We start from the raw sequence: 24,000 nt of genomic DNA, 5'->3' as shown, positions 1-24,000 counted from the left end.
TCCCTGGTCGCAAATCGCGACAACCTGTTATTCCCCAGCTCATTTCCTCGTCAGAATGGGGGGATAAAAGACGACTCGCTCTTTTGTTCGCTTTGGCTCACTTCCCCTCTCACACCTGTACAACGGTTATAGGGCCACCCAAGACACAGAATGCCAGACGGGCAGGATACAGATCACATCTTGGGTTGCACCACGGAGGCAATAACCCGTCTGTCGCTTCATAGTAGGTATGAAATGTCGACACCATCCCTGGAGCGGAAGATTCCCATCCTACGGAACTCGAGGCTGTCTTGCGGTTCAGGTTGAGTGCGGCAAGACCGGGAAACCCGAGAGGAGAGCGATTGATATCGAACGATTCGAGAAAACACCTCTGGAGGTGGATAGGTGGTACTTATACTTCGATCCCAAGGGGAGGTTCAGATCATCGCGCAAAGCTCGGTCACCTTGCACGGATCTCACTCTGCTGGGAAACGCTCACTCACACACAGAGACATACACGTAAGAAGGGAAAGCCCACTTCTACCGATCCCAGCCGACGTGGAAGAGAGCAATGGACACCCAAAGCGAGGACGATCCAAGCTCACTTACATAGCAGAATATAAGGTGGGAAACCCAAAGAGAGCGAGGCTGGAGAGTGATGCTTATGCTGTTAGTGGAAGGGCGGCAGTGGTGCTCTTATTGTTTCGATGTTGTTGTTGTTGGGTGACAATTCTTTCTTTTCTTTTTCTCTGTCTGGGATTTGATTTTCTGTCTCGGAAAATCGATTCTGTGCCAGCTCATCCATTGTAATCGGCGTACCTTACTTAAGCTTGGCTGGGACGACGAGGAAGAAGAAGAAGGTGGTGGTGGTGGTAGTGGTGGCTATGGTTTATGAGGACTAACTTGACAGCCAGCTAAATCTAACTAGCCATCATCAAGTGTTGATATTCCTTGACCAGCCTTCTGCTTTTTTCTTGTTGCTTGCCCACTTTTCCCCTCTCTCACTCTCTCTTTCTCTCTCTGTTAGCTTCGGAGTTATTCCCGCCAAACCCTGTCTTGTACCTGATTCCATCTCCTTCACTCCTGCTCCCTCTTTGGGCTGATAATTGGATTTCCTTTTCCTCCAGGTGTTCCTCCGTCTAGATTCCTTTTTTTATTTGATTTATTTATTTATTCTGGTCTTGTATTACTATTTGTTTCTTTTTACAACCTAATTTGCCTTCCTTTCCATCCCCCCTCCCCTTCTGTGATCTCTGGCTGGACAGCCACCAATGCATGGGGACTCTTGCGGTGAATGCACATGGCCACCAACTAGATGATTGATTGATTCAAGCATCCACTCCCACTGAGCGATCTTCAACAACTCGCCTCTTCTTTCCCTCTCGCGCTCTGTCGCACGTTCTCTTTTCTCCCTCTCTTCCTATTCTCCCAGTCGCTTTTCTCACCAAGGTCATTCTATCTTGCTGAGTTCTTCCGCGGGTGATTGTTGCTACACTCGCGTCTAATCTCCAACTGTCCAACCATCCATTCCCCCCACCACCTTCTCCAGTGCTGGTACGCTGTTCTTCCTTTGCTTGTTGCTGTGATATTGATCGCATCCTTACCTATCCTGCCTCCATTCCCACTCCCTCACCTCCATCTCTGCTTGTATCTGTTTGTCTGCAGTTGTCTGTCTGCAATTGCCGCCAACCCCAACCCACTTACTGCATCTTCCGATCGGTCCGAGCTTGTGGTGAGACTCCAATCTGCTAACTGGCAGTCGGGGATCCAGAACCAGTTCCTGTCATTCATCTATCCATCTATCCATCCATTCCGTTCATCACTTACCCTTTACTCTTCCTGTCTCATCCCTTCCCTCCTTTCTTCTGCACGCTTTCTCCCCCTTCTCCAGATCTCAGATCAAGACCCAAAAGAGATCAGCCCCCCCCCATCCTTTCAAGGTCCTAAAAAAAGAAACCCGAACCGAGTATGATTCGGGTTGGCTGAGAAAGGGAAAGACAACGAGACTGACTCCCTCGAATTCTTTTCCTTATCGACCATGATGGGCGTCGAAACGCGCTGCAGACCGGTCCTGCCTGCCCCCACTGAATCCATTGTCGACACCAACACCACAGGCGGCAGCGTTACAGGCACTGATCTGGCAACTGACATCTCTCGCCGCACAGACAAAACCTCTTACTCCATTCCAGACGACGGGACTCCCGTCACTATCCCCACCCGTCGGAAACACCACCATCGTTCCCGCGGGGACGATTCCAAGCTGTCCCGCTCGTCGCAACACTCCCAGACCTCCCTGCTCATCGAGTATTTCGAGGGCGGGAAGGGTTCTGGCTCCCTGGTTTCTCGGCCCAGCGTCCGTGTTAGAGTGACCCCTTCCTCCGCGCGGAAGCTGAAGGACCAAAGAGACCATATTCAAATCACCGAGTCTAGCGGCAACCGTAAACCGGTTTATTCCCGCCGCATTTCCCTCAGTTCGCCCCACAAGCACCGGTTACTGGCCGAGTCCGGCCCCGATGATCAAAGTATAAGCTCCTCCAACTCAGCGACCGATGAGAACCAGCCTCCTGGTCATTCCCCCGTTGAGATCGAGCTCATGGATCGCCACCGTGGTAGTGAGGTTTCCAGCCTGTCGCGCGACACACGGTACATGCTGCCCGCCTCGGATATCTCCTCCATGCCTGCAGATAGCATGCTTGATGCCCCCTCGTCTGGCCTCCGTCGCAAGCGCAGTCAAAGCCTAGAGCGGGGTCCAAGCCACGAGTCCAAGGACTACCTGAAGACCCCGAGACGGCAACGAAGTCGCAGCTTAAGCACCGAGCGGATCGCTCATCGCGTGGCAGAAAAGCTTAGCAACGATCCTCGCGACGGCACCCGACAGCGTCGACGGGCAGAGAGAAGTAAGTTCGACGACAGTGAGGAGGCAGATCTCAAGTCTTCACGGCATCGAGGACACGACGACATGATCAGTCCCGAGTCCAGCCTCCTCAGCGCCTCGGCCGTCTCCTCGCATCGCCGATCCGGTGACCAGTACTCCTTCCGGTCCGGGACCTCCAAATCGTCCATCAACAACCCGAAACTACTTGAAACCGTCGAAGACGCGATTCGGAGGTTGATCCTCCCCGAACTGAAAGAGCTGAAGAAAGATCAAAAAGTCATGTCGAATACCTCCAAGTTCGACCGGGACATGAACGCCTCGCACTCGTCCGCCAGTACACCCTCACGGGATGGACTCGGAAGGCGACTGTCAAAACATGCAAGTGCGCCTGACGTTCGAAAACCGAAAGTTGTTCTCAACAAGGATAGTCGTGACGAGGGAATCACTATCTCGGGAGATTCGGTCCCCTCTCGGGCCGAGCGACGATCGAGTAAGGGTAGCGAGAAGTCTCCAGATATTGGCTACATCAAATGGGCCAATCGACCAGAGTTGACTGAGCAAGAAAAGCTGCGGCGCCAGCGAAGCAAAGGGCTGCGCGAGGCAGAAAAAGCGGGCATCGTCGGTAGCGCCCTAACAGCGGCGGCTCTGCAACATCACGATTCGCGGTCGAGCTTGGCTAGTAGCGAAGGAGGACGCAGAAGCAGCGGCCCCCACAGCCCGATAGGAGGCATCAACGAAACTGAACTGGTCTTCCAGAGACACAACGTTGCTCCTATGCCGTTACGCAGTGCAATCGAGTCAGATCTGACAAGGGCTTCGCTGCTCTCAGAGCAGTCTGCCGATCCCTACCCTTACGAGGAGTCTAAAGAGCACGACCTTTCGCGTGGGTCGTTTTATCAGACCATGTCCCCAACTCCACGCTCCCCGGGTCAGGCTTCTGTGGGCTCGCAGCATGATTTGAAACTCAAGCACAGCAACCTATCTAGCCATAACTTGTCTCTGCGCAGCGTCTCGAGTCATTCGTCCGTCGGAGGTGCTTCGGCCGGAGCTATTGCGGCGGCGGCTGCAGCCAACTTGCTTGATGTACATTCAGGGCATCATGACACCGATTATAGTGACCTTACAAGCCGACGACGGACACTTAGCCCAATTCAAAGCGTGGCGAGCAACATTAGCCAGTCTCCGATGAAGCAGAACTCGACTTCTTATGATCACCACGACTTTTCGGACGATGAAAAGAGGCTGGAGCCACGTTTGTCGATTGACTCGCTCTCGTCTGCTCCCAGCACCAACCTCGCAAGGTCAACCCGCCCGGAGGGACTCAGCATCAATAGCCAGACCGAATCCCTTAGAAACCAATACGACCCTGGACACGAGCTGGGCTACGAGGAAACGCCTAGAGCATCGCCACGAGGCAGTCGCTGGGTTGAACATTCAGATGGAGAAGACGACGGCGATGATTATGCCCACTCGACTGCGAGCACGGAGCGTAACAGAATGCCTGGGCACAACGAGGACAGCGAAGTTACTTTCATGGACCACGCGAAGCAAGGCCAACCTGTCGCTGAAGGCGTCGCTGCCAATCCTCGCTTTGTCCATCCCCTCGCCGTAGAGTCGGCAGTTGCCTCGCTATTGGATCCCACTATTCTGGACACCAAGTCCAGCCAGTCTGCTGCTAATCGCTCCATGCACGACATTCCTGAACAAGCAGAGAGCGACCTGGATGAGGCGATGGAGAAATCGGAGGAGACTCCTCATGCTTCTCGTCAAGGAAGTCCCCTCAAGCAAGGCCACACTGTGTCCAGTCCTGATGCTACATCATTTCCGAGGCGTATGGGTGCCACTTCGCCTCCGCAGAGTGTCACCCAGTCGTACGAAGACCTGACAGATCCGACTCATATGTTCGCCGGAATCCGTGACCAGAGCCCCCTTCCCGAGGAAGACCCACTTCCAGATACTGAATCGGAAATCAATACCAACCCTTCCATCATCCAAGGACCGGCGGCTCAAGAAGCTAGTTGGTCGTTCAATCAGACGCCTTCCAAAGATGCTCCGTCCCCTCTCTTCGATAAGGGTGGCGCCGTTGCTGGTGCGGCTGCTGGTGCGGGTCTGGGTTTGGGGTCGGTCGACCACGCGCAATACGACCAGGAATATTACCCTGAGGACGAATATGCAGCGAATGACTACTACGACCAACAATATTCGCGGCAATTGTATGGGACTCCCCTTGGAGCTAAAGACGAGGGCTATGTCTCGGCTGCCAATCCCCGTTCTCCAAGCGTTGATACGCCTGAACCACTTAAAAAGGGGATGGGAGGGATTGATGCCAACATGGGTATGTTCGACAGTCCCTTGGGAGCTGATGATTTCATACCCGGCCATCAGCGACAGCTGAGTGGGTACTCCCATGGGGTTGGATCTCCGCTATATGACAGTGCCACCGGCAAAGGCATTGACCGTATTCAGTCCAAGGATATCGTCGCACTCATGGACCATGTAAGTCCCAGTTCCCTTTCACCAATACTCAGAAACCTCTGCTGACACTGTCTAAGCTTACTGTTCGCGATGCGCAACGAAACGCAAGAGATACGGAGATTCTGGTGACGCTGGTCCGAAGCGCGGCCGAGATGCGCAACTCGTTCGAGGAGATGAAGAAGTTCATCGCTCAGCAAGATGGAATGCTCATGGAGGCCAGCGACAGACAGCACGAGCGTACATATCGGGCTGTTGGGGGGCCACGTCCACTGCCGGTCAGTGCGCGGAGCGCTCGTCAAATGTCTATGGACGACGGCGAGGAACTGAGCCAGAAGCGGAAGAACATCTTCAAACGGGCGCTTAAGGGCCTGAGTATGAAAAACTCGAATGATCTGACCAAGATCGAGGATATGTTGGAGCAGTTGCTGGAGGAGGTTGAGGCTCTCCGTCAAAACCAGGATCACGGGTTTGCGCGTAACGGTAACCGGGCTGCCAGCGTGGATCCAGAAGGCTATGAGCCAGAAGGTCATGCGGGAACTTCCTCTCCTGGGAACCCCTCTGAATACCTTTCGACGTCATCACAGCTCGTCCAGGATCCCAATCAGTTCCGGAAAGGCCTCGAGAACCGTGTGAGCACGGTCCAAGAGGTTGATGAGGATTTGGAGGACGACCGCGGAGAGTTCCTGAGCCCTCACCTGGTGTCTCAGCCAAACTCTAACAACCGACAGGACCGAGCTGGCTCGGCTCCTGTCTCGACACCCCCTCGGGAGGCGATGGCTTCGGGGGCTCTGAGCACTGACACCACTCCGAAGACTACCGAGAAGGCAAAGAAGCACAAATCCAGCAGCTCTTCGTTCTTCCCCAAAATCTCACGTTGGTCGAAGACCACCGCCTCGTCGATGGGTGACAACATCCGTAACAGCATTCAACCGAATCGCAAGGAGCGGGCGTCTTTCGATGCTTCGCGCTCCGGGTCCGACCTTGCACAGGGGCCATATCAAACGACGAACTATTATGATCCTCAGGGCGAAGATCGACTGCGCTCCACTTACACCTTAGATGACCAGCAACATGAGAACCGACCTCCGTCGCCGTTGGTGCCATCTCAGGTGTCTGAAACGCCCAAATATCGGGCTCACCGCGGTAGCCTCGATCTGCACCATCCCCAACCCCGCCAGGGACCCACCGGACGGTACCAATCGCAGCTGGAAACGCAGGCTCAGGTCTACACCGCACCGTCCGACCAGTGGGGATCGAATCCCAGCCTGTCGGGTGTGAATGCCAACCCGCGCTACAGTGGTGGTGGCCGGCTATCTCCCATCTCGGACGCAGGCTATTCAGAAGCAAGTTCTCGCCAGACGGGACCTCCACGCCCCCCGAAGATCAAAGACGAAGGGCCCCTGATCCCGGAGAGGCCCCCGAAGATCAAGGATGATGACGAGCGATCGTATATGGATCGTGTTGTTTCACGGGTTAGTGTGCATTCCTGGAAGGGACGGCTGAGACGAGCCATGCTGACGAGATTTCTGTAGAGTTCTGCTGTTCAATCCCCACGCAGCACGCCGCCGCCGCGCAAACCGACGGGGCCTCGTCCCCTCAACTCGGGCAGTCACCACAGCCCGGCCCGACGGAAGCGAAGCCAGTATCGAGCGGCCAGTCCGGAGCAGGTTGATGCCGAGCTTGACTAGACGTTTCTGATTTCAGTTGATACCCTTTCTTTTTATTGTTTTGTTGAATGCGGACCGTTTACGACATAATGACATGACTAGTTGCACCATGTGCTATGACCCGCGTCTTGCATTTGTGCGAGCGTGATTTTTCTTTTTGTGTGGGTGGACGAGGTTGCGCCTGTGAATTTTGTTATACCATGTATCCCTTGCTGCTGTCGTATAGTGATGCGCTACATATTGAGTTGATTTGATGCACTGGGTGACTGGGGTGTAAACTTGTAGATGGTTCTACCCACGAGTTGATACTTGTTAGTATGTAGTTAGTATACGTATACAAGGTCATAAGGGCATAAGCAGCGGCCTTATGCATAGTGAGTATACTCCGTAGCTATCCATGATTGCCCCTAGCTTATCGGCTTGTGGTTGCTGGCATGAGAGGGGCACAGTATGAGAAGAATGGGGGGCGTGATAAGTGGGGGTTGCATAGCTGTCCTGTTTGTCAGTCAATTTACTACCTGCTAGTAAGTTAGTCATGATGACATGGGGACTCCAACCGCCATGGCCCTGCCATGGATCTGAGCTCTATCGTGTTTGATGGCCCATGAACCACGGAAAGGTTCCTTATGCGGGGTAGTCAACACGAAGTATAAGACCCAAGACGCCCCCCCCCCCCCCCCCTCACCAGGAATTTGACCATCTGCTCCTCACCTCTCGTCCTGTCCTCAACCTCTTTGCATGATAGCTTCAACTTGTATTTCCAATCCACCATGCCAGTCTCACAATCATCATCGTCATCATCCCTCGACCTCATCATCTGCGCAACATGCGGCACGCAATTCCCGACCACCTCCCCCCCACCCAACTGCAAGATCTGCGATGATCCCCGCCAATTCATCCCTCCCACGGGGTACGTATCGCCACTCCAAGCACGGAGTCCCATCCGTATAGCAAGAACCCTTGAACACAAATTCCGTCCCTACCTCCCCTCCCCCTTCCCCAGCACATCATTCAGAAGACTAACCCGGGGCAAGCACAGACAATCATGGACCACCCTCCGCGCCCTCCGCCATCCCGACCAGACCCATGCCCAAAACCACGAAACGCACCCCTACCACAACGAATTCCACCCCCTCCTCCCCACAGATACCCCCGACGCAGACCTGAAAAAAGCAACCCTGATCTCAATCCACACCGTCCCCAAACTCGCCATCGGCCAGCGCGCCTTCCTCTGCCGCACCCCCCGCCACGGCAACATCCTGTGGGACTGCATCCCCTTCCTGGACGACGCGACGGTCGCCACCATCGCGGCGCTGGGCGGCCTGCGCGCCATCGTCATCTCGCACCCGCATTACTACGCCACGCACCTCGAGTGGGCCAGCGCGTTCGCGTGTCCGGTCTATCTGGCGCGCGAGGATGAGGAGTGGGTTGTGCGGCGGGGTGAGTCACAGGAACAGGTTTTCTGGGACGGGGCACGGTTGGATTTGTTGGAGGTGTTGGGGGAGCAGCTAGAGGGGCAACGGCAGCAGCAACAGCAACAGCAACAGCAACAGGACGGAAGTGGGGGTGACGGGGGTGACGGGGGTACTCTAGGCCAAGGTGCAGGTCAGGCCCAGGGGCAGGGCCAGGGCCAGGGGCAGGACAAGCTGGAGGTGATCAAGACCGGCGGCCATTTCCCGGGGAGCACGGTGCTGTGGTGGCGGGCGTGGCGCACGCTGCTCATTGCCGATACGATCGGGACGGTGCCGAGTGGGATCTATCATGTCGATCGGTTGCCGGGGACGGCGTCGTTTACGTTTCTGTGGTCGTATCCGAATATGGTTTGTCTCGTCTTGTGGTGTTCCTTTCTTTTGTTGAGGGGGTTGGTGGTTGAGTGCAGTGAGAGATGAGATATGCTGACTCGGACTTGACGGTAGATACCGCTGCCGCCGGATGAGGTGTTGAAGATCTGGAAGGCGATCGAGCACACCGACTTTGATTCGACGTATGGCGCGTTTGTGGGGATGCATACGCACGGGGACAGCAAGAAACGGGTCTTGGAGAGTGCTAAGATCTTCGTCAGGGCTATGGGGTATCTGGATCATGCCATTTACAAGGAAGTCTGTTTGTGACGGAGCTATATAAGGTATACACTGCGCGCGCGTTGCTTTTCCGTTATTGTACAGTACAATCATACCAGGTCCCTGTCAGTGCGGATGCATGAATGCTCTCTCGCACAGCACGAGAAGCCTGTATACTCTAAGGTACAGTTGAGTTAATGATACTTGCATCTTTGACCTGACAACACTCCACACACACACTACCTTAAACTTCGGTACAGGGCCTCACAGCAATCTGCAACCCAGGAGCAGTGGGCGAGTTGTTTTCTTCATCTTCTGCCAGCTCAGCACCAGGGCGCTGCGTCGCCGTAGCCAACCAGCTCAACTCCACCCCATCGCTGATGAGAAACTGGCCCGGATAACTGTCCACCGAGCACGCCGGCTGCAGCCGGTCCATCGTCTCCTCGACCAGGACGGGCTCGGCGCGGTGATGCGCTGGCACCTCAGTACTATCCGGCGCGACGACCGAGACCATCGACCACGGCTGGCTCAAGACGCTGAACCGCAATCGCTCCGTCATGAACCCGGAATAGCGGATGTGGGGCAGCACCATACTCTGGCGGCGCTCCGACCCCAGCGACAGACTCCTCCTGAGGGTGGCCGAGTAGATCGAGTCACTCATGCGCGGCGGGTAGACGACGTTCTGCTGCTGCATCCCAGTGATTGGATCTGCCGTCTTGCTGCCAACCACGGAGTGGCTAGTCACGGCGCTGTCTCCTCGACTACGCTTCACCGGACGGTTGGACGGCCGCAGGGAGAGGATGCTCGCCGTTGGCAGCGGCCGTTTCGGTCGGAGCGAGGAGCCGCTCACTCGCTCGGTGGCCGCGGGGGACGACGTCGCGAGACTCTGCATCACCTGCGCGTCGACGGTGGAGTGGCGCGGATGCGCTTCGGGGTCATCGGGGTGGGAGGGGTCGGCGGGCTCGAGGCCCAGGATGAGGGAGCTGAGGTGGATGATGCGACGCTCTTTGCGGCGGATGGACTGGCAGAGGCCGTTGCGGTGGCACAATTCGGACGACGGGTCGATGTCACGGAGGAAGGCCACGAACAGTAGCAGATTGAGCATCAGGATGGTGGCCGTGAGGTGGAGGGCGCGAGCGAGGCTGGCACCCGGGAGGAAGGGTTGGTCGCCGCGGCGGCGGACAGCAGCAGCAGCAGCAGCAGCAGAGGAGGAGGCCATTTTCGTGATGAACGATCGAGCAGGTGGGTTGGGGCTTGTAAATGTGGCAGTCGGGAGAGGGGGTGGTGAGATAAAAAAAGATAGTAAATGCTTCCATGGTGTGGTTTCGAGACTACTTTGTTTAGGGGAGGCAGGGCTGAGGAGTGGTGGTGGTGGGAGGAGTGAGGAGGATGTGCATGGGCTTTGCAGGAAGGAACCACCCTGTGGGCTGGTCCTTACATGCCGAGTTTCAATGGACATGATGAAGAAGAAGAAGAAGAAGAAGATGGATAATGAGTATCTGCATTGCAGAGGAAACACGAATCCAATATTGACCATGCAGTTCTTACTTCTGTATAGTTAGTAGGGATGTGTTACTACATTGTCTCCGCATTCCATCGACGATGACTTTCGTTATCTTATCGGCGGCTGCGGAGCCACTCGGACCCGCAAACGTCAGACTTTCTCCCCTCCTCTTCCTCCTCCTCCCTCTCTCCCTTTCTCCTTCTCCACTCTCTCCGTCTCCAAATCCTGAACTATCCTGGATTGACTCACAAGCTTGCCTGATTCAATGATCCTTTCTCCCTTCAAATCATTGCGTCTCTCCCATCGCTTCATGGCTACTCTCTCCTCAGCAGCAGCTCCGCAATCCCCCCTGCGTCAACGACGCTTCGCGCCCCTCAATGCGGAGAACTCGCGAGATTCCTCCGCACCCGCGCTGAGGGGCATCGTCTTCGATGTCGACGGCACATTATGGTGAGCTTTCAGATGATAAACCACATACTCTATTCCTCCTCTTCCTCCTCTCCCTCCTCTCTTTCAACCAACCCAAAGAATCTAACAATCCTCACAAAGCCTCCCCCAGAACTACATGTTCGCCGAGATGCGGTAAACCCAAACCCCCCCTTTCCCCGGCATACATCCCCGATCCCCAAATCCACCCATCCATCATCCTAAACCTCCAAACAGAGCCGTCCTCAGCATTGACCATAAAACCGACATCCTGCACCACATCGCCGGCCTCCCCACCGCCGCCGCCCAACTCGAAGCCGCCGACAAGATCAAGGCCATCGAACGCGAGGCCATGCGCCATCAGCAACCGCAACCGGGGCTGGTGGATCTGATGGATTACCTGGAGCAGCGGGGGATTCGACGGGCATTGTGTACGCGGAATTTTGAGTGCGCCCTCCGTCCTCCCTTTCTCGCCTTTTGCCTGGGAAGGGCTGCGGCCTGCTGACTACGGTGGGGATAATGAAATGAATAGGGCTCCCGTGACGAATCTCCTGCAGAATCATCTCCCGGCGCACGTCTTTCTCCCGATCATCACCCGCGAGACGCCGGGGTTGATGCCCAAGCCGGATCCGGCGGGGATTTTGCATATTGCCAGCGAGTGGGGGTTGGAGGATGGTGGGGAGGGGTTGATTATGGTGCGTTGGTTCTCGCCCTTTGCCTTGACGGGTGTGGGGGTCAAATTTGAGTCAGACGGACTGAATGTTCCGCTAATGCTGAATCCCGTGGACAGGTCGGCGATAGTCTCGATGATATGACGGCCGGGCATATGGCGGGGGCCGCGACCGTGCTCCTCCTCAACGACCACAATGCTCATTTGAAAGACCACGAGCATACCGATCTCTGCATTGAGCGCTTAGATGAGCTGGTTGACATCCTTGACCAAGGGTTCGTCGGCCACAGAGGTGGAAACAAAGTTCCCACGACCGATGCACCCACGGCCGCGGCATCGGCCCAATGATTTAGATCAATAGAGAAAAGACAATGGCTTTTTGTGGCATTTGTACATAATGCTCTGAAGAAAGGACCTGCCCTGGCTCCTTTCCGTCTCGAGGGAAGATACTAAGACAAACAGAGAAAAGAAAGTTAATCATCCCGGGGTATTTTACCAAGCACGCAAACATGCATCTATACCCGCAGCCACTCGTAGAGGGGGTATCAGTCGTGTCAACTCAACCAACCATTCACATCCTGCATCGATCCACGCCTTTTTACCAGCGACGCGACGGACGGTACGCATCTCCACCAGGCCCTCCTCCTCTCTTCCCACCCCGACCACCACCACGTCCTCCCCCGCCGCCTCTGGTCGGACGCGAGGGTGCGGGTGGCGGTCTCGCATTTCGACCTCCGGACGAGGGCTGGTAACTATCTCTGCCTCTTCCACCGCCGCCGCCGCCGCCGCCGCCGCCACGACCACCGCGACCCGGGCGGCCGTTCGGCGACAAGGACCGCTGTCGATAACCACCACCAGGCGGTGCAATATTCCTATTGTTCGCGCCGATGCCAGCTCCGAACCGAATATGTCCGCGATTGCTGTTGTTGTTGTTGTTGTTGTTGTTGTTGTTGTTGTTGTTATTGTTATTACTGCGGTTGACGGGCTGACGCAGCCGACTCATCATGTCGTCGCTGTCGGAGGACGGTGGGCGGTGCTGGTCGGCCCGACCGCGGATCTTCATGCCGCGGGGGCCCGGCGCTTGGCCGCCTCGGTTGCCGCCGCCGCGTCGGGAGTTATTGACCACGGAGTTGGTGTTTGTGATCATCCCCGGTTCAATGCCGTGGAGGGTCCAGGTGGATGAGAGAAGGGGTTTCTTGAGAGAGGGACAATCGCCGATGAGGTGGCGGTTGCTGCAGCACTTGGCGCAGGAGATCGAGACGAGGACGGGGCCGGACGTGGAGTCGTGTGGGTTGCTGAGCTTCCACATCATGTCGCAGTCGAGCTCGAGGTGGTCGGACGAGCCGCACAAATCGCATGGGGTCTCGGAGGCGGAGCCTTTCAGGGCGGAGAAGCAGGTGTCGTCGTCGTGGCCGCGCTCGCGACAGCGTTGGCAGCGGCGCCAGGTGGGGCATAGGCTGCTTTGGTGTTCGTTCCAGGCATTGCAATGGACGCACTGTCTCTGGTCAGCTAACTTTTGCAAGTGGGCGCTATGATCGGGGAAAGCAGGCATACCTCCTTCGAGGGACAGACTTCCGCCAGGTGGCCTTCTTGTAAGCACTCCGTACAGGCGATCGGGAGCTGGAGATCGATGGCGTTGATGTCCCGGTCGTAGAACCTGTACTTCGCCTGGAAGTCCATGTCCTCCCGGTGAAGATCGGCGAGGACGGAGGGAGCCGTCGGGTACCTCTGGGCATATCGGCGGTGTGCGTCTTCTTTCGACATCTTCGGGGAGTCGATGAGATCGTCCTGTGCGCCGCGTTTTCTGTAACCATTGGTGACCGGCTCGTACTCATCGTCGCCGTCTGGGGTCAGAATGCCATCCTGAGTCTGACCAAGATTCTGGCCGGGACCCCGCTCGCCGATATTCAAAAGGATCGAGTCGTCCGCCTCCGAGTCCAACGAGTCCGAATCATCCGAGTCCACCGATCCCTGCATCTGGCTCGATTCCGCCGAGCTCTCCGCCTCGTCTACCTCGCCCTCCTCCATCTCATCGTCGCGATCGGACTTGCTCGGTGCGGCATCGCCGCGGTCACTGGCCGAGGAAGTCGACGCGCTCCGGCTGCGCCAGAATTGGTCGTTGACCGCGTCGAACTTCGACGCAGCGGGCTTCGGCTGATTCCCCTCCGCTGCGTTGCGACTCCCGCGGAGTGACGTCCGAATCGCACTCTTGCTGCCCTTGTTCCAACTGACGGGCGGTGCTGCTGCCGCGCCGGCCTTGTCCCCTTCCTCTTCGGAGGAACTGGTGCCCACGGACTCGCTGTCGGAGCCGGAGGAAGACGTCTCGTCGTCGGGATCGACATCCAGCGAGTGGGCGCTGAAGGTGGCCCCCTGGGGCACGAAATCCTGGATCTTGCGATCGTCCGCGGCGCCGTTGCGTCGTTGCCGCTTGCGAGGGTTCGGGTTCGGGTCGTGGGAACTTTGCCGGGAGGAGCGAACGGAGGCGCCGTTCAGCTGTCCAACGGCGGCGGTCCGGGAGTCACCGTCATCGGACGGGGGAGCAGACATGCTGCGAGAAGGAAGGTATTGGCGGGGCGGAGGAGAGTTGGATTTGGAGGACGATGACTGGCGCAGAGTCGGAAGTGCTTTTGTGCAACGCGAAGACTAAACTTGAAACTTGAAAGTTGAAAGTTGAAGCATGATCGGGGAAATTTACGGAAGGCGGTGTGAGAGCCACTGCCTTACCCGATTGGGATGGTCCGACCGGGTGCCAGGCAAGAAAATGGCACATTATTATTAGTAGCAATGCTATTATCTTATTTTATTCTGGTGGTTACGTACCTCCGTATGCATTATTTGCTTCCCAGACTCTTAATTGGACTTATATGACTTGTAGTTTGCCCTGCAGCAGATCGATGAGCGTCTAGACTCTAGAACAATGCCTCTGCGTCGATTGCCGAGGAACTAATGGCTGGATTCTGGCGGACCGACCGTTCGGTCGGTTCGTTTGGCTTTATCTATTCTTAGTTGTCTGTGTCTCTGTCTGTCTGTCTGTTTGTGTCCGTCTCCTGGAGCCCCCCTCGGAGATCAGGGCATCTGTCATCTTCTCTCTTGTTTTCCCTTCTGCATCTCGGAAGGTATTCAGACCTTACTTGGGGTCCTTTTGCATCTTTTGCATCTTTTGCATCCATTACATTCAGGATCCCTTCCAGGTCCTTATCTGTTTCAGTTAATTGTATTATTACTGGCTGTAACCACTTAATTCTCCTGACAGTTGAGCTGGGGTAGCAGGAATAGAATACAGCCGGTACCGGGAATACGGTACCGGTGCTCCCGTGACCAGTCGGGGATCCTCACCAGATCTCGCCCGTCTCGCCGTCGCCTCTAATCGAAAGTCGAATTCGCATCGGCCTTCCCCCCATCCCATCCTGCTACCTGCTAAACCTACTACTTACTTACTCTTTATCTCTCTTTCTTACGTGCTTTTGTTGTCCACCTCGATCAATCTACCTCACCCTCTCCTTTCTTTTCCTCCCTTTTCCTTTCTCGATCTCTATCAATCCATCTTCCTCTTCCTCGACTCCTACTCCTCTAACCTGCAACTCTCTCTTTCCTCGTGCCAAGATTCCCACCTCTCCTCCTTTCCGACTATCCCCTCCTCCTGCTCTTGCGATAATACCGCCAAAGTGTCTTCTCTACTCGTTCCCCGTGCCATCTCCTTCCCTCCGGAAGTCGACACTGGCCGACATCGGCTGACTCCGGACTCCAATATGTCTTCAGGCAAGGCTGGGCGGAGGAGACGGTCGAGCAGTATCATTTATCAGGAGCCTCCCGAGTCCATCGAGCGGACCAGCGACCAGGCTGCCCTCCCCAATCTGAACGCAAATTGGGTCAATGCTAAGGGTGAGTTAGGACAGATGAAGGCGGGCGCGAATCCCAGCGGGCAGTCACGCACAGCATGAACGAGGTGGCTGACGGTCTGTACGACGACAATCTAGGTGCCTGGACCATTCACTTCGTCTTGATCGTGGCTCTGAAGATCCTCTTCGACATCATTCCTGGCGTCTCGCAAGAAACCTCCTGGACGCTCACCAACATCAGCTATATGTTCGGCTCTTTCCTCATGTTTCACTGGGTGCGGGGCATCCCTTTTGAGTTCAACGCCGGGGCGTACGACAACCTCAACATGTGGGAGCAGATTGACAACGGCGACCAATACACGCCGACCAAGAAGTTCCTGCTCTGCGTGCCCATCTGCCTTTTCCTTCTCAGCACGCATTACACCCACTACGACCTGACGTATTTCACCATCAACTTCCTTGCTACGTTGGGGGTGGTTATCCCGAAGTTGCCGTTTGTGAGTTGGGCCCCACCGTCTCAGGTGGCAGTATCGCAGTACTAACCCGTCTCTCTCTGCCAGTCGCACCGTTTGCGAATAGGTCTCTTCTCTGACATTCCCGAGGAGTAGTCGCTCGCTGCTCCGGCTCATCGAATTTCCTTATTTTAATCCAACTCACATGTTCTCATTTTCCAGACTTGTCCTCCTTCCTATCTTTTTTCTCCATTCTTGCTAATATTCTCCACTTGGCGTCTATGTTGTCTTTCCCCTGCGTCTCTCGCTGTCATCACCTTCATGTCCCCCTTTTCTTCCACCCCACACGGTCCGCCATCGGGGCAGGACCTCCGGTCACATTTGGGGAAGACCAAGTGGGGCACTTTTGTTGCCAATTTGTGCCGGTGTGTTTTTCCAGGGTACCTTCCATGCGAAGTGGAGAGGACAGGACTGTCGGGGGCGTTCCTCACTCTGAAACTGGAAACTGGGGTGGGAAGACAATTGAATTGTGGTTTCATCGTCGAAGAAGAGGATTGGGCGATGGCGTGAAAAGGGGACGGCGCGCTACACTAGATGAAGAACCCAAAAATAGGGGAGAAATTGAGGGGTTCTTGTACTCCTATTCTCCATGCTCTCGATATTATCCTCACCATCATCACTACTACACACTACCTACCACCTACCTATATATCCTATCCATTAGTACTTGCTGGTGCATTGTCTTGGTAGTTCTGTTGTGAGTAGGCCTGCCGTGTTACTTGCGTGGTTCGACGATAAGGTAGCCTCGGGATAAATACTGGTATAGAAAAGGGGTCGACGCCGTGGACCTCACTCTTGGGATTGACACCCTCGCCCAGTCAAGGATGATAATGATGTTGGCGATCCGCCTGAATATCACGCAGTGTTGAACCTCACCTTTTGAACCTCGTCACGTGCGGTATACAACATCACTCCAAGGACTGAACGTCAACAGTCAGGGCATCCCAGGAGGTGCATTAGCCCACTCATTGCAACTAAACTCTCTATCGAGTCAGGTCCATGTTTATTTGATATGATGCAGAGAGTCACTACATGCCACAGTGGTGCGCGGCGGGAGAGTTCTTCATCGTTCCACATCCGTCTAAAACAAAGCCATTATCGCTTTGAAGTCCCAGCACTCGAGCATTGTCCTGAGGTTAGCTGCGCTGTCTCCGAAGAACTGATAGCAGCATGCACATCCAATCCCCACTCAGAACAGGATTCCAGATTCTTCATCGGAGGATGCCAGGTGGAATCCTTCCTTTATCCCTCCTCACCCGCGCTCCTTGTCCTCGGATCTCAAGCAACTCAGCTTCTTTATCTTTCACCATGCCCTTGACCCCATCCCTTTACACCACCCCAAGATAATGACATGCTACAGGAGAACTCCACAACCTCGCCTTTCATCCCAAAGCTATAAAATCCCCGCCCACCATGCCAACCATGCCAGCATTAAGGCTCCATCCCAAACCCCAAGCCCAAACCCCCCAGGGATCTCCAAGATACCTGATCCCCAAGCTAACCCAACCCAAATCCCCACTCCCCAAATCCCCACCTCCGTCAACAAAAACTAACCCAAAACCCCCGGCCCCTCCTCCTCAGCAGAGCTGCAGCTGCGACGCCCCCAAAATGTCCACCTCAACCCCCTCCGGCAGCACCAGCACCCCCAGCAGCACCCCCAGCAGCGCCGCCGCCGCCAGCATGCAGCGCCCGGTGCTGGCCTGCTACCCGGAGTGGCGACCCTTCCTGGACGCCTGGCCCGGCAAGACCATCATCCGGCTGATCGTGCTCCGCGCCCCGGCCACCGCGCCCACCACGCTGCATTCCGAGGAGGGCTGAGCGCGCGCCCGCACCGAGCTCCTCTGCCGGATGCGCCTGCTGCGCGACCGCTGGCCCTACCCGGGGGCGCGGCGGTTCGGCGGCGCCATCTTCTGGGCCGACCAGGTGCGCTTCTACACCGAGGTGCTGGAGTCGGATTATTATACGGTTCCTGGTGGTGGTGGTGGTGAGGAGGTGAACGGCCTGGTGAACGGGGACGCGGATGCGGATACCCGTGGGCTGGAGATGGTTGACTGCGGCGGGGGCCAGGGGGGCCCTACGCCTGAGGCGGTGCGGTCGGTCGAGGGATGGCTGGCGACGGTGGGGGATAATGATCCTCAGGGCGGGGTGTGGGGGTTGTTGGTTGATACGGTGGTGGTTTGATTTTTGTGGGTTTGGTTTTGGGAGGGTTGGTGGGTGGAGGTAGGTGTAGGGTGTAGCTGATTCGGGGATGATGCCCTGCGCTCAGTTCTGTGTCTTGATGGTTTAGCTACCTACTACCTAGTTTACCTAACCTGAATCTCCGTCCCTATCCCTTCCCCCCCCTCCTTTTCTTTTGTAGTTCTTGTATAATGTTTGAAATATTGAAAAAACTGTCGGTCACTCTCACTGGAGATGGAAGATTCTTTGATGGTGTGTGTCTGCAATTATTTGTGTCTGCAATTCTTATTATTATACTTATACCTTGAGATTGTTTTTTGTATATTGGCTTCATTTTCGGATTTAGTAGATGTGTTTTTGGGGTTGTAGGTTGGTCTCTCTATATAGGGTTTGCCTTCGGGACCCTAGACTGTACATACGAGGGGTGTGGTATGGACGGCATACTGTTAGCCCTAGTTTCTCTCGGGCTCCAGGTTTCAAGGTTTGGTGCGGTCTCATTCTCGGTGCTATTCAACTGCGACTACTCCTCCGAGAGAACTTGAATTGTTCACCTAATATGCGGTATTGCCCATCGCATGCATACATAGACTCATATTCAATTTAAGCAGGTCAGACTGAACCCGATCATCCTGCGGCAGCAGCATTCCTAGACCCCGACGACCCAGCCAGCAACACGAGAACCTATCAAACCCCCGCAATCTTCCCCACATACACGTTGAAGTTATAATACTTGTTGCACTGGCTCTGCACCGCCAACCCGCCCTGTCCACTCAGAATCGTCTGCCCGTTCCGACTCACGGTGAACGTCTGCGGGCCCGTCCCCATCGAGACGTTCGACGTCACAATCCCCGCGGGCACCTCGATCCGCACGGGGCCATTCGACCCGCTGGTCACCGTCAGCGTCGCCGGGCTGGTCAGCAGGGTCGCCACGAAGATGCTGTCCCCGAGCATGGCGATCCCGTTCGGCGGCCCGAGGTTGTCCTCCGGGCACGAGACCCCCTTCGGCGTGGGCCGGTACCAGTACACCAGGCTGTCCTTCTCGACCCGCGGCGCCGTGGCCCCGGCCTTGTACGCGGCGATGTAGGGCTGGTACAGGTCCCGCCAGGCGTCGTGCGGCATGCCCTTGGCCCACTTGGAGGACCCGTCGTCGCTGTGGTTGGCCGCGTAGGGGCCGATGTAGTGCGATTCGCCGTAGTCTAGATTCAGTGTGGGTATGTATACATGCAGTAGGAGGGTGATCCTGCTACGGGCTCATGGAGGATGTGCCTACCATTCCACGAGATGATCTCAATCAAACTGGGCCGGAGCGTCAGCATCTGCTCCCACCGGAGGGTCGGCAGGTTCTCGCAGATGAAGACCCAGTTCTTGCTGTTGAAGTGGGTGGCGAACCAGGGCGAGACGGCTGTCGCTCTGTTAGCTCGGTAATACCCAATGCTGACAACCACAGCGACGATGGAGCACTCACGCGCCATATAAGTGGTCCCGGCCAGGTCCTTGACATACCGATCATCCCAGATCGTCGTCATGGGGCCCCTGATGATGCTGTTGCCGCCGTCGGTGGGCCAGGCGTACCACGAGAAGGCGCCGTCCGCGGCCCGCGCCCGGTTGCTGGACGCCTCGGCCGGGTCCTGCAGGTTCGGGAGGGCGTGGATCGCATGCGAGGTCCCCTGCTTCACGGGGCCCCAGTTGAAGCTGTCGCCCACGAAGGTGCTCACCACCGCGCCGCCCCGGTACTGCATCTGCGCCGGGTGGGCGGCGTACTGCTGCATGTAGGCGGTGATCTTGGCCGTGTCGCCGTTGGTCCAGTACGCGAAGTCGAAGGAGATGAACACCTTGAAGCCCACCTGCTGCGCCGCCTGGTACGCCAGCGCCAGCTGCGTCGGCGTGTACTTGTCGATGCTGGCGCAGTTCAGCGCGAAGGCGTCGATGCCGATCGCTTGCGCCGCTTGCATGTCCGCGATCCAGTCTTCTACTTGGTAGTTCTCGACGATGCCGACCTGTGGGTGGTTAGCTTAGGTGATGCGGTATTGAGGTGTGAAGAGACATCTTGACGTACCATGAAGTGGGCAAAGACATATCGGTTTGAGGCCTGGGGTTCATCGCGTTCAACCTCGACAGTGGGGAAACCCCAGACTGATTGAAGGATACTGAGCACAACGACGACGAGTTGCAGAAAAGTATTCCAAATCATGCTTGCTTCTTCAGTGAGCTGTTCAAAGCTTGAATAGCTTCCTCATATCCTGGGGAAAGAGCCCACCCCCGCGCTTTTATGTTGGACTCGCCATTCTCCCCCGATTTGTGCAATCGAGCAGAAGGGAGTACATTTCCCCTCCTTCTCTTCATCCTGGAGCACATCCATCGTCGTTTCCCCTAGAGCAAGACACCTTAGAGGCTCGAGATCGCAGTCGATGAGACCGGTGTAACCCATGGCTGCACCTCAGAAATAAGGTTATGCGCGAGGTTGAACCACGTGAGATGCTGCAAACCGTCCGAGACCTTCTCCCGACGGGCTTTTCTCGATCCTACAGTAACACTCGGAGATTTAGTCTTCCACTCGATCAGCGCTGGCAAGCTTCTGACCTGGTCACATTCATGATGGTGGCTCGGCAGCGATCGAAGTGACAAGACGCCCTGCCATCATGCATGTCCAGGTACGAGCCGAGCCGCTTTCCGCGTCGAGAGCTTCTATGGACAACGTCCTCGATCTTCGCAGACAGCGAGTATATGACTCAGAGCAAACGGGTGCGTTTGTCACGATGCAACAGTCTGATTTTCTTGCTTCGCAATGCCCTGAATTGGCGGTCTGCAGCTGAAACTGCGAGTCAAACAGGTGTACATTCATGTCACCGCACAAGTCTCCACGGCATTGCCGTCGTGCATGCAAGCCGTGTACGACGTCGGTTCAACTGCATCATGCGCAGGGCGTATGACAACTACGGAGGAGAGTTGTTATTCACGTCGGACCAGAGGCTCAGCGTTGGATTGTGTGGGGATTGGCATGTCGCAACTAATGTACGGTACATCAACTACAGTAACCGGCTAGGGACTGTGCGTCGCTCCAGTCAACGAGCTAAGATACACCTTGCAGCGGATTCAACCACACCAACCACAGGAACTACCCACCGACTTCATGCCCCAGCATCAGTAGCTTCTCACGTACAGTGTCTGGCAACACGGATAAGCTGGGCCTTGAAATCCCAGTGAAGCGGATAGTTCCAAATCCTCAAGTACTCCGTCAACGAAGGCTGGGTCCCGAGCATGACCGTCCTCAGTTTCTCCAAGTCGGGATCGTTCTCCTTGCTGCTGCTGCCTTCCCATGCCATGTCACGGTTCGCTCGCACCCACGTCCCCGTCACAGTGGCACCCGATACCTCAAACCTCCACAGCTGTTTCCCTTCCACCGCCTCCGTCGCATACTGCCTCTCGTCATCCTGCTGCTCATGGGCCACCAGATACACCACTTCTAGGGCCCGCCAGTGCCAAAGGAGATGGACCAGAACCGCCGGCTCTTCCTGGATCATCCTCACCGACAACGCCACGTGCCGGAACGCCCGCTCCGCGGCCGAGTAGTTGGCGAAGGGGTACGCGGGCATGCTCCCCACCGTGGGTTTCTCGCGACAGAACCCATTCCACAGATCGGCGGGGATGTAGAGGGTGTCGGTCTCCGGGTGGAAGGGCCGAACGAGTACGTGGTGGTTGTGGGTCGGTCTCTTCCACGACGAGAGGGTCTCCGTGCCTTGCTTGCCCACCCAGCGCAGGGCGGTTCTGCGAGCCTCCCAGTTGACGAATAGGTGCGGGAGCTCGGCCACGCGGGGGTGCACCTGGCCGTGTCTGAAGTCCATGCTCTGCGGCATCCCCTCCGGGAGGGAGCCATCGTCTGCGGGGGTGTCACGGGCGCAGGTGGTCGGGCGCTGGCTGTAGAAGTACAAGGGCTGTTCGATGAGCTCGGGTAGGGCTTCTTCCCAGATCTTGAGGCGCAGCTCCGCGGGCAACTTGGAGAATTTGGGGAAGGAACTTGTTGCCATGGCTGGTGAAATCTGTTCGAAAATGTTGTGGTATGGAGTATGGACTTGGTGGAGTTGGTTAGGAAAGGCTTATTTCACGGCAAATACAAGATGCCTTACCAATTTAAGTTGATGTGCAAGGAGCGATCAGTCTTCCGGATATCGTCACTTTTCAACACACAGCAGTTTACTCAAGCCAACATTCTTGAAGATCAGGCAGTGGGATGTGTGAACAGCGTTGAGATGAAGGTGCTCAGGGTGATCCGATACTCCTAAAGTGAGGTAGATGAACATTGAGAACAGCTTCCTCTTGAAAACACTTAGTGGGATCTCACTTCTTGATAATCATAAGAGTGGGTGTTAGATCGATGAGGGTGATCTGAAGGCATAACTTCTTTTCAAGTTGCCTTTTTGCATCAAGCTTAGTGAGGACGTGTCCCACGTCTTCACATATCAATATACATTCACATAGAAAATTCATTCACCAGGAACACCGGTATGATCTGCCCACGGTCTTCACAGCAACAGTGCTTCGCCCATATGAACATCACGTGAGCAACCAGCATCTTGCTGAGACCTGAACTCTTCTACAGTCTCATATCCTCTTTGCCAGAAACATGCTGGCTTGCATCGATCGTTGCCTGTGGGTCTCATATTAAATTTATAGACTGTGTTTGGGGTATTTACTACTGCTGGATGCGCCAAGACCAGAGAAACTGCCTTTGGTAGTAGAAGTATAGAGTATACCTGCATATATCAAGTAACTCGTCAACTGTAAAGGCTACCGAGGAAGGGTGGAAGGTTTGCGTAGGCTACAGTGGGAACTAGGTCCTAAGAGATCCGTTATCTGTATAGCTGATGCTTATAGTTATGATGTATATATCAATATCGCTGTCGTGGAAAGCAGTAGAAAAAGCTGTTCTATATGTCCTACTTATGCAAGGAAATTCCGGTCATACCTGTATATTCTATGACCGCAAAGATTAGGATCGGTTATATACACCCGCAGACAAATTGGAGTAATAGACATGTATGAACCGCAACGTTCAAGTACATAGCTGGATAGATGTACTAGGATGCTAGGCTATGTGTTGAGGCTGCCTCCGCACGGCCCATCTGGCTCCAGAAGCAAGAATAAATTATACACATATGTACACGTATATGTACGGATACAAGTATCAAAGAGCTGGGTATGGTTGTCAGTAAAGGGCTGACTAATGCGCACTGATGTGTACTGTAATATGTATACTATGCAACATTCTAGCATTGATTGAAGGGTGGACAAGTGGTCACAGTTCAAGAAAACTACTAGAGAATGTGATAAAGTGTCTATGGCTGAGGAGACCCTGGTGATAAAGGATATTACCGTCGCCAATAAGAGGCGCAGTAGTCAAGTAAACTCAATTGATAAAGGATATCACTGTTGTTAGAAAGAAGGAGCAGTGCTCTATTGTCAAGTATATCGACAAACACTCCAGGCGATTGAGAGACGCCTGCAGTCCACAAGGTGTAGTTACCTCTACTTAAGTCAAAATTTGTACTTATAGCACTAAGTTGAGGCGGATATCACAACAACAGGTGCTGTGGTCTAGTGGTATGACGTCACGTTGTGGCCGTGCCAGCCCCGGTTCGATTCCGGGCAGCGCCACTTTCTTTTTTGGTTTGTTTTCTTTTTACTCCTCATAACATGTTGCTCGCACCCAGCTGGAATTATTTTGTGCCTGTACTTTGTCAATTTTGAACATACCGGTCATACGAAAGTCGAACAGGCTGTCTGGCTATCACTCATCTCATACTTATATACACAAATG

General features: G+C 55.3%; 9 protein-coding genes and 1 non-coding gene across 10 annotated transcripts; 6 read left to right on the top strand and 4 right to left on the bottom strand.

The window, feature by feature from the left end:
* The first annotated feature begins 1,919 nt into the window (after positions 1-1,919).
* Positions 1,920-7,103, top strand: BO86DRAFT_77331 (uncharacterized protein). Its single transcript, XM_025677662.1, has 3 exons — positions 1,920-5,350; positions 5,407-6,801; positions 6,862-7,103. The coding sequence occupies exons 1-3, from the start codon at positions 2,018-2,020 to the stop codon at positions 7,015-7,017; spliced, it is 4,884 nt and encodes a 1,627-aa protein (XP_025532971.1). The 5' UTR covers positions 1,920-2,017; the 3' UTR covers positions 7,018-7,103.
* A 594-nt stretch (positions 7,104-7,697) lies between these two features.
* BO86DRAFT_352329 (putative metallo-beta-lactamase domain protein) lies at positions 7,698-9,288 on the top strand. Its single transcript, XM_025669474.1, has 3 exons — positions 7,698-7,906; positions 8,036-8,816; positions 8,913-9,288. The coding sequence occupies exons 1-3, from the start codon at positions 7,767-7,769 to the stop codon at positions 9,105-9,107; spliced, it is 1,116 nt and encodes a 371-aa protein (XP_025532970.1). The 5' UTR covers positions 7,698-7,766; the 3' UTR covers positions 9,108-9,288.
* Positions 9,289-9,300: 12 nt separating this feature from the next.
* On the bottom strand, positions 9,301-10,275 carry BO86DRAFT_452696 (uncharacterized protein; the record flags this gene model as incomplete). Its single annotated transcript, XM_025676945.1, has 1 exon — positions 9,301-10,275. The coding sequence occupies one exon, from the start codon at positions 10,273-10,275 to the stop codon at positions 9,301-9,303; it is 975 nt and encodes a 324-aa protein (XP_025532969.1).
* Positions 10,276-10,870: 595 nt separating this feature from the next.
* On the top strand, positions 10,871-12,004 carry BO86DRAFT_415039 (putative haloacid dehalogenase-like hydrolase; the record flags this gene model as incomplete). Its single annotated transcript, XM_025674880.1, has 5 exons — positions 10,871-11,010; positions 11,110-11,142; positions 11,224-11,433; positions 11,519-11,681; positions 11,777-12,004. The coding sequence occupies 5 exons, from the start codon at positions 10,871-10,873 to the stop codon at positions 12,002-12,004; spliced, it is 774 nt and encodes a 257-aa protein (XP_025532968.1).
* BO86DRAFT_385059 (zinc knuckle domain protein) lies at positions 11,890-14,419 on the bottom strand. Its single transcript, XM_025671023.1, has 2 exons — positions 13,211-14,419; positions 11,890-13,151 (listed from the first exon to the last, which is right to left on the bottom strand). The coding sequence occupies exons 1-2, from the start codon at positions 14,201-14,203 to the stop codon at positions 12,255-12,257; spliced, it is 1,890 nt and encodes a 629-aa protein (XP_025532967.1). The 5' UTR covers positions 14,204-14,419; the 3' UTR covers positions 11,890-12,254.
* Positions 14,420-15,309: 890 nt separating this feature from the next.
* On the top strand, positions 15,310-16,194 carry BO86DRAFT_328888 (ORMDL family protein). The gene is made up of 3 exons (XM_025668659.1): positions 15,310-15,538; positions 15,634-15,992; positions 16,056-16,194. The coding sequence occupies exons 1-3, from the start codon at positions 15,406-15,408 to the stop codon at positions 16,101-16,103; spliced, it is 540 nt and encodes a 179-aa protein (XP_025532966.1). The 5' UTR covers positions 15,310-15,405; the 3' UTR covers positions 16,104-16,194.
* Positions 16,195-17,420: 1,226 nt separating this feature from the next.
* Positions 17,421-17,825, top strand: BO86DRAFT_394852 (uncharacterized protein; the record flags this gene model as incomplete). The annotated part of the gene is made up of 1 exon (XM_025673259.1): positions 17,421-17,825. One exon carries the CDS (start codon positions 17,421-17,423, stop codon positions 17,823-17,825), a length of 405 nt encoding a protein of 134 aa, XP_025532965.1.
* Positions 17,826-18,869: 1,044 nt separating this feature from the next.
* On the bottom strand, positions 18,870-20,376 carry BO86DRAFT_428945 (glycoside hydrolase family 71 protein; the record flags this gene model as incomplete). Its single annotated transcript, XM_025675623.1, has 4 exons — positions 18,870-19,381; positions 19,456-19,587; positions 19,651-20,182; positions 20,242-20,376. The coding sequence occupies 4 exons, from the start codon at positions 20,374-20,376 to the stop codon at positions 18,870-18,872; spliced, it is 1,311 nt and encodes a 436-aa protein (XP_025532964.1).
* A 693-nt stretch (positions 20,377-21,069) lies between these two features.
* On the bottom strand, positions 21,070-22,245 carry BO86DRAFT_452692 (2EXR domain-containing protein). The gene has a single exon (XM_025676944.1). The coding sequence runs from the start codon at positions 22,208-22,210 to the stop codon at positions 21,338-21,340; it is 873 nt and encodes a 290-aa protein (XP_025532963.1). The 5' UTR covers positions 22,211-22,245; the 3' UTR covers positions 21,070-21,337.
* Positions 22,246-23,766: 1,521 nt separating this feature from the next.
* BO86DRAFT_t20 lies at positions 23,767-23,837 on the top strand. The gene has a single exon. It is a non-coding gene; the product is annotated as a tRNA-His (tRNA).
* Positions 23,838-24,000: the final 163 nt, after the last annotated feature.

The sequence above is a fragment of the Aspergillus japonicus genome, assembly GCF_003184785.1.
Source record: "Aspergillus japonicus CBS 114.51 unplaced genomic scaffold BO86scaffold_2, whole genome shotgun sequence".
Taxonomy (NCBI): domain Eukaryota; kingdom Fungi; phylum Ascomycota; class Eurotiomycetes; order Eurotiales; family Aspergillaceae; genus Aspergillus; species Aspergillus japonicus.
The sequence above is the reverse complement of the archived record's forward strand: the minus strand, read 5'-3'. Positions and strand labels throughout refer to the sequence as shown.

What these genes read in the sequence shown, in the direction of transcription:
- BO86DRAFT_77331 (XM_025677662.1), top strand. Translation starts at nt 2,018, where the DNA reads ATGATGGGCGTCGAAACGCGCTGCAGACCGGTCCTGCCTGCCCCCACT. An exon ending in TCGTCGCACTCATGGACCAT is followed by an intron (nt 5,351 to 5,406) that starts GTAAGTCCCAGT and finishes ACACTGTCTAAG; the next exon opens with CTTACTGTTCGCGATGCGCA. An exon ending in TGGATCGTGTTGTTTCACGG is followed by an intron (nt 6,802 to 6,861) that starts GTTAGTGTGCAT and finishes AGATTTCTGTAG; the next exon opens with AGTTCTGCTGTTCAATCCCC.
- BO86DRAFT_352329 (XM_025669474.1), top strand. Translation starts at nt 7,767, where the DNA reads ATGCCAGTCTCACAATCATCATCGTCATCATCCCTCGACCTCATCATC. An exon ending in CAATTCATCCCTCCCACGGG is followed by an intron (nt 7,907 to 8,035) that starts GTACGTATCGCC and finishes GGGCAAGCACAG; the next exon opens with ACAATCATGGACCACCCTCC. An exon ending in TGTGGTCGTATCCGAATATG is followed by an intron (nt 8,817 to 8,912) that starts GTTTGTCTCGTC and finishes ACTTGACGGTAG; the next exon opens with ATACCGCTGCCGCCGGATGA.
- BO86DRAFT_385059 (XM_025671023.1), bottom strand. Translation starts at nt 14,203, where the DNA reads ATGTCTGCTCCCCCGTCCGATGACGGTGACTCCCGGACCGCCGCCGTT. An exon ending in AAGTCTGTCCCTCGAAGGAG is followed by an intron (nt 13,152 to 13,210) that starts GTATGCCTGCTT and finishes GACCAGAGACAG; the next exon opens with TGCGTCCATTGCAATGCCTG.
- BO86DRAFT_328888 (XM_025668659.1), top strand. Translation starts at nt 15,406, where the DNA reads ATGTCTTCAGGCAAGGCTGGGCGGAGGAGACGGTCGAGCAGTATCATT. An exon ending in AAATTGGGTCAATGCTAAGG is followed by an intron (nt 15,539 to 15,633) that starts GTGAGTTAGGAC and finishes ACGACAATCTAG; the next exon opens with GTGCCTGGACCATTCACTTC. An exon ending in TTATCCCGAAGTTGCCGTTT is followed by an intron (nt 15,993 to 16,055) that starts GTGAGTTGGGCC and finishes TCTCTCTGCCAG; the next exon opens with TCGCACCGTTTGCGAATAGG.
- BO86DRAFT_452692 (XM_025676944.1), bottom strand. Translation starts at nt 22,210, where the DNA reads ATGGCAACAAGTTCCTTCCCCAAATTCTCCAAGTTGCCCGCGGAGCTG.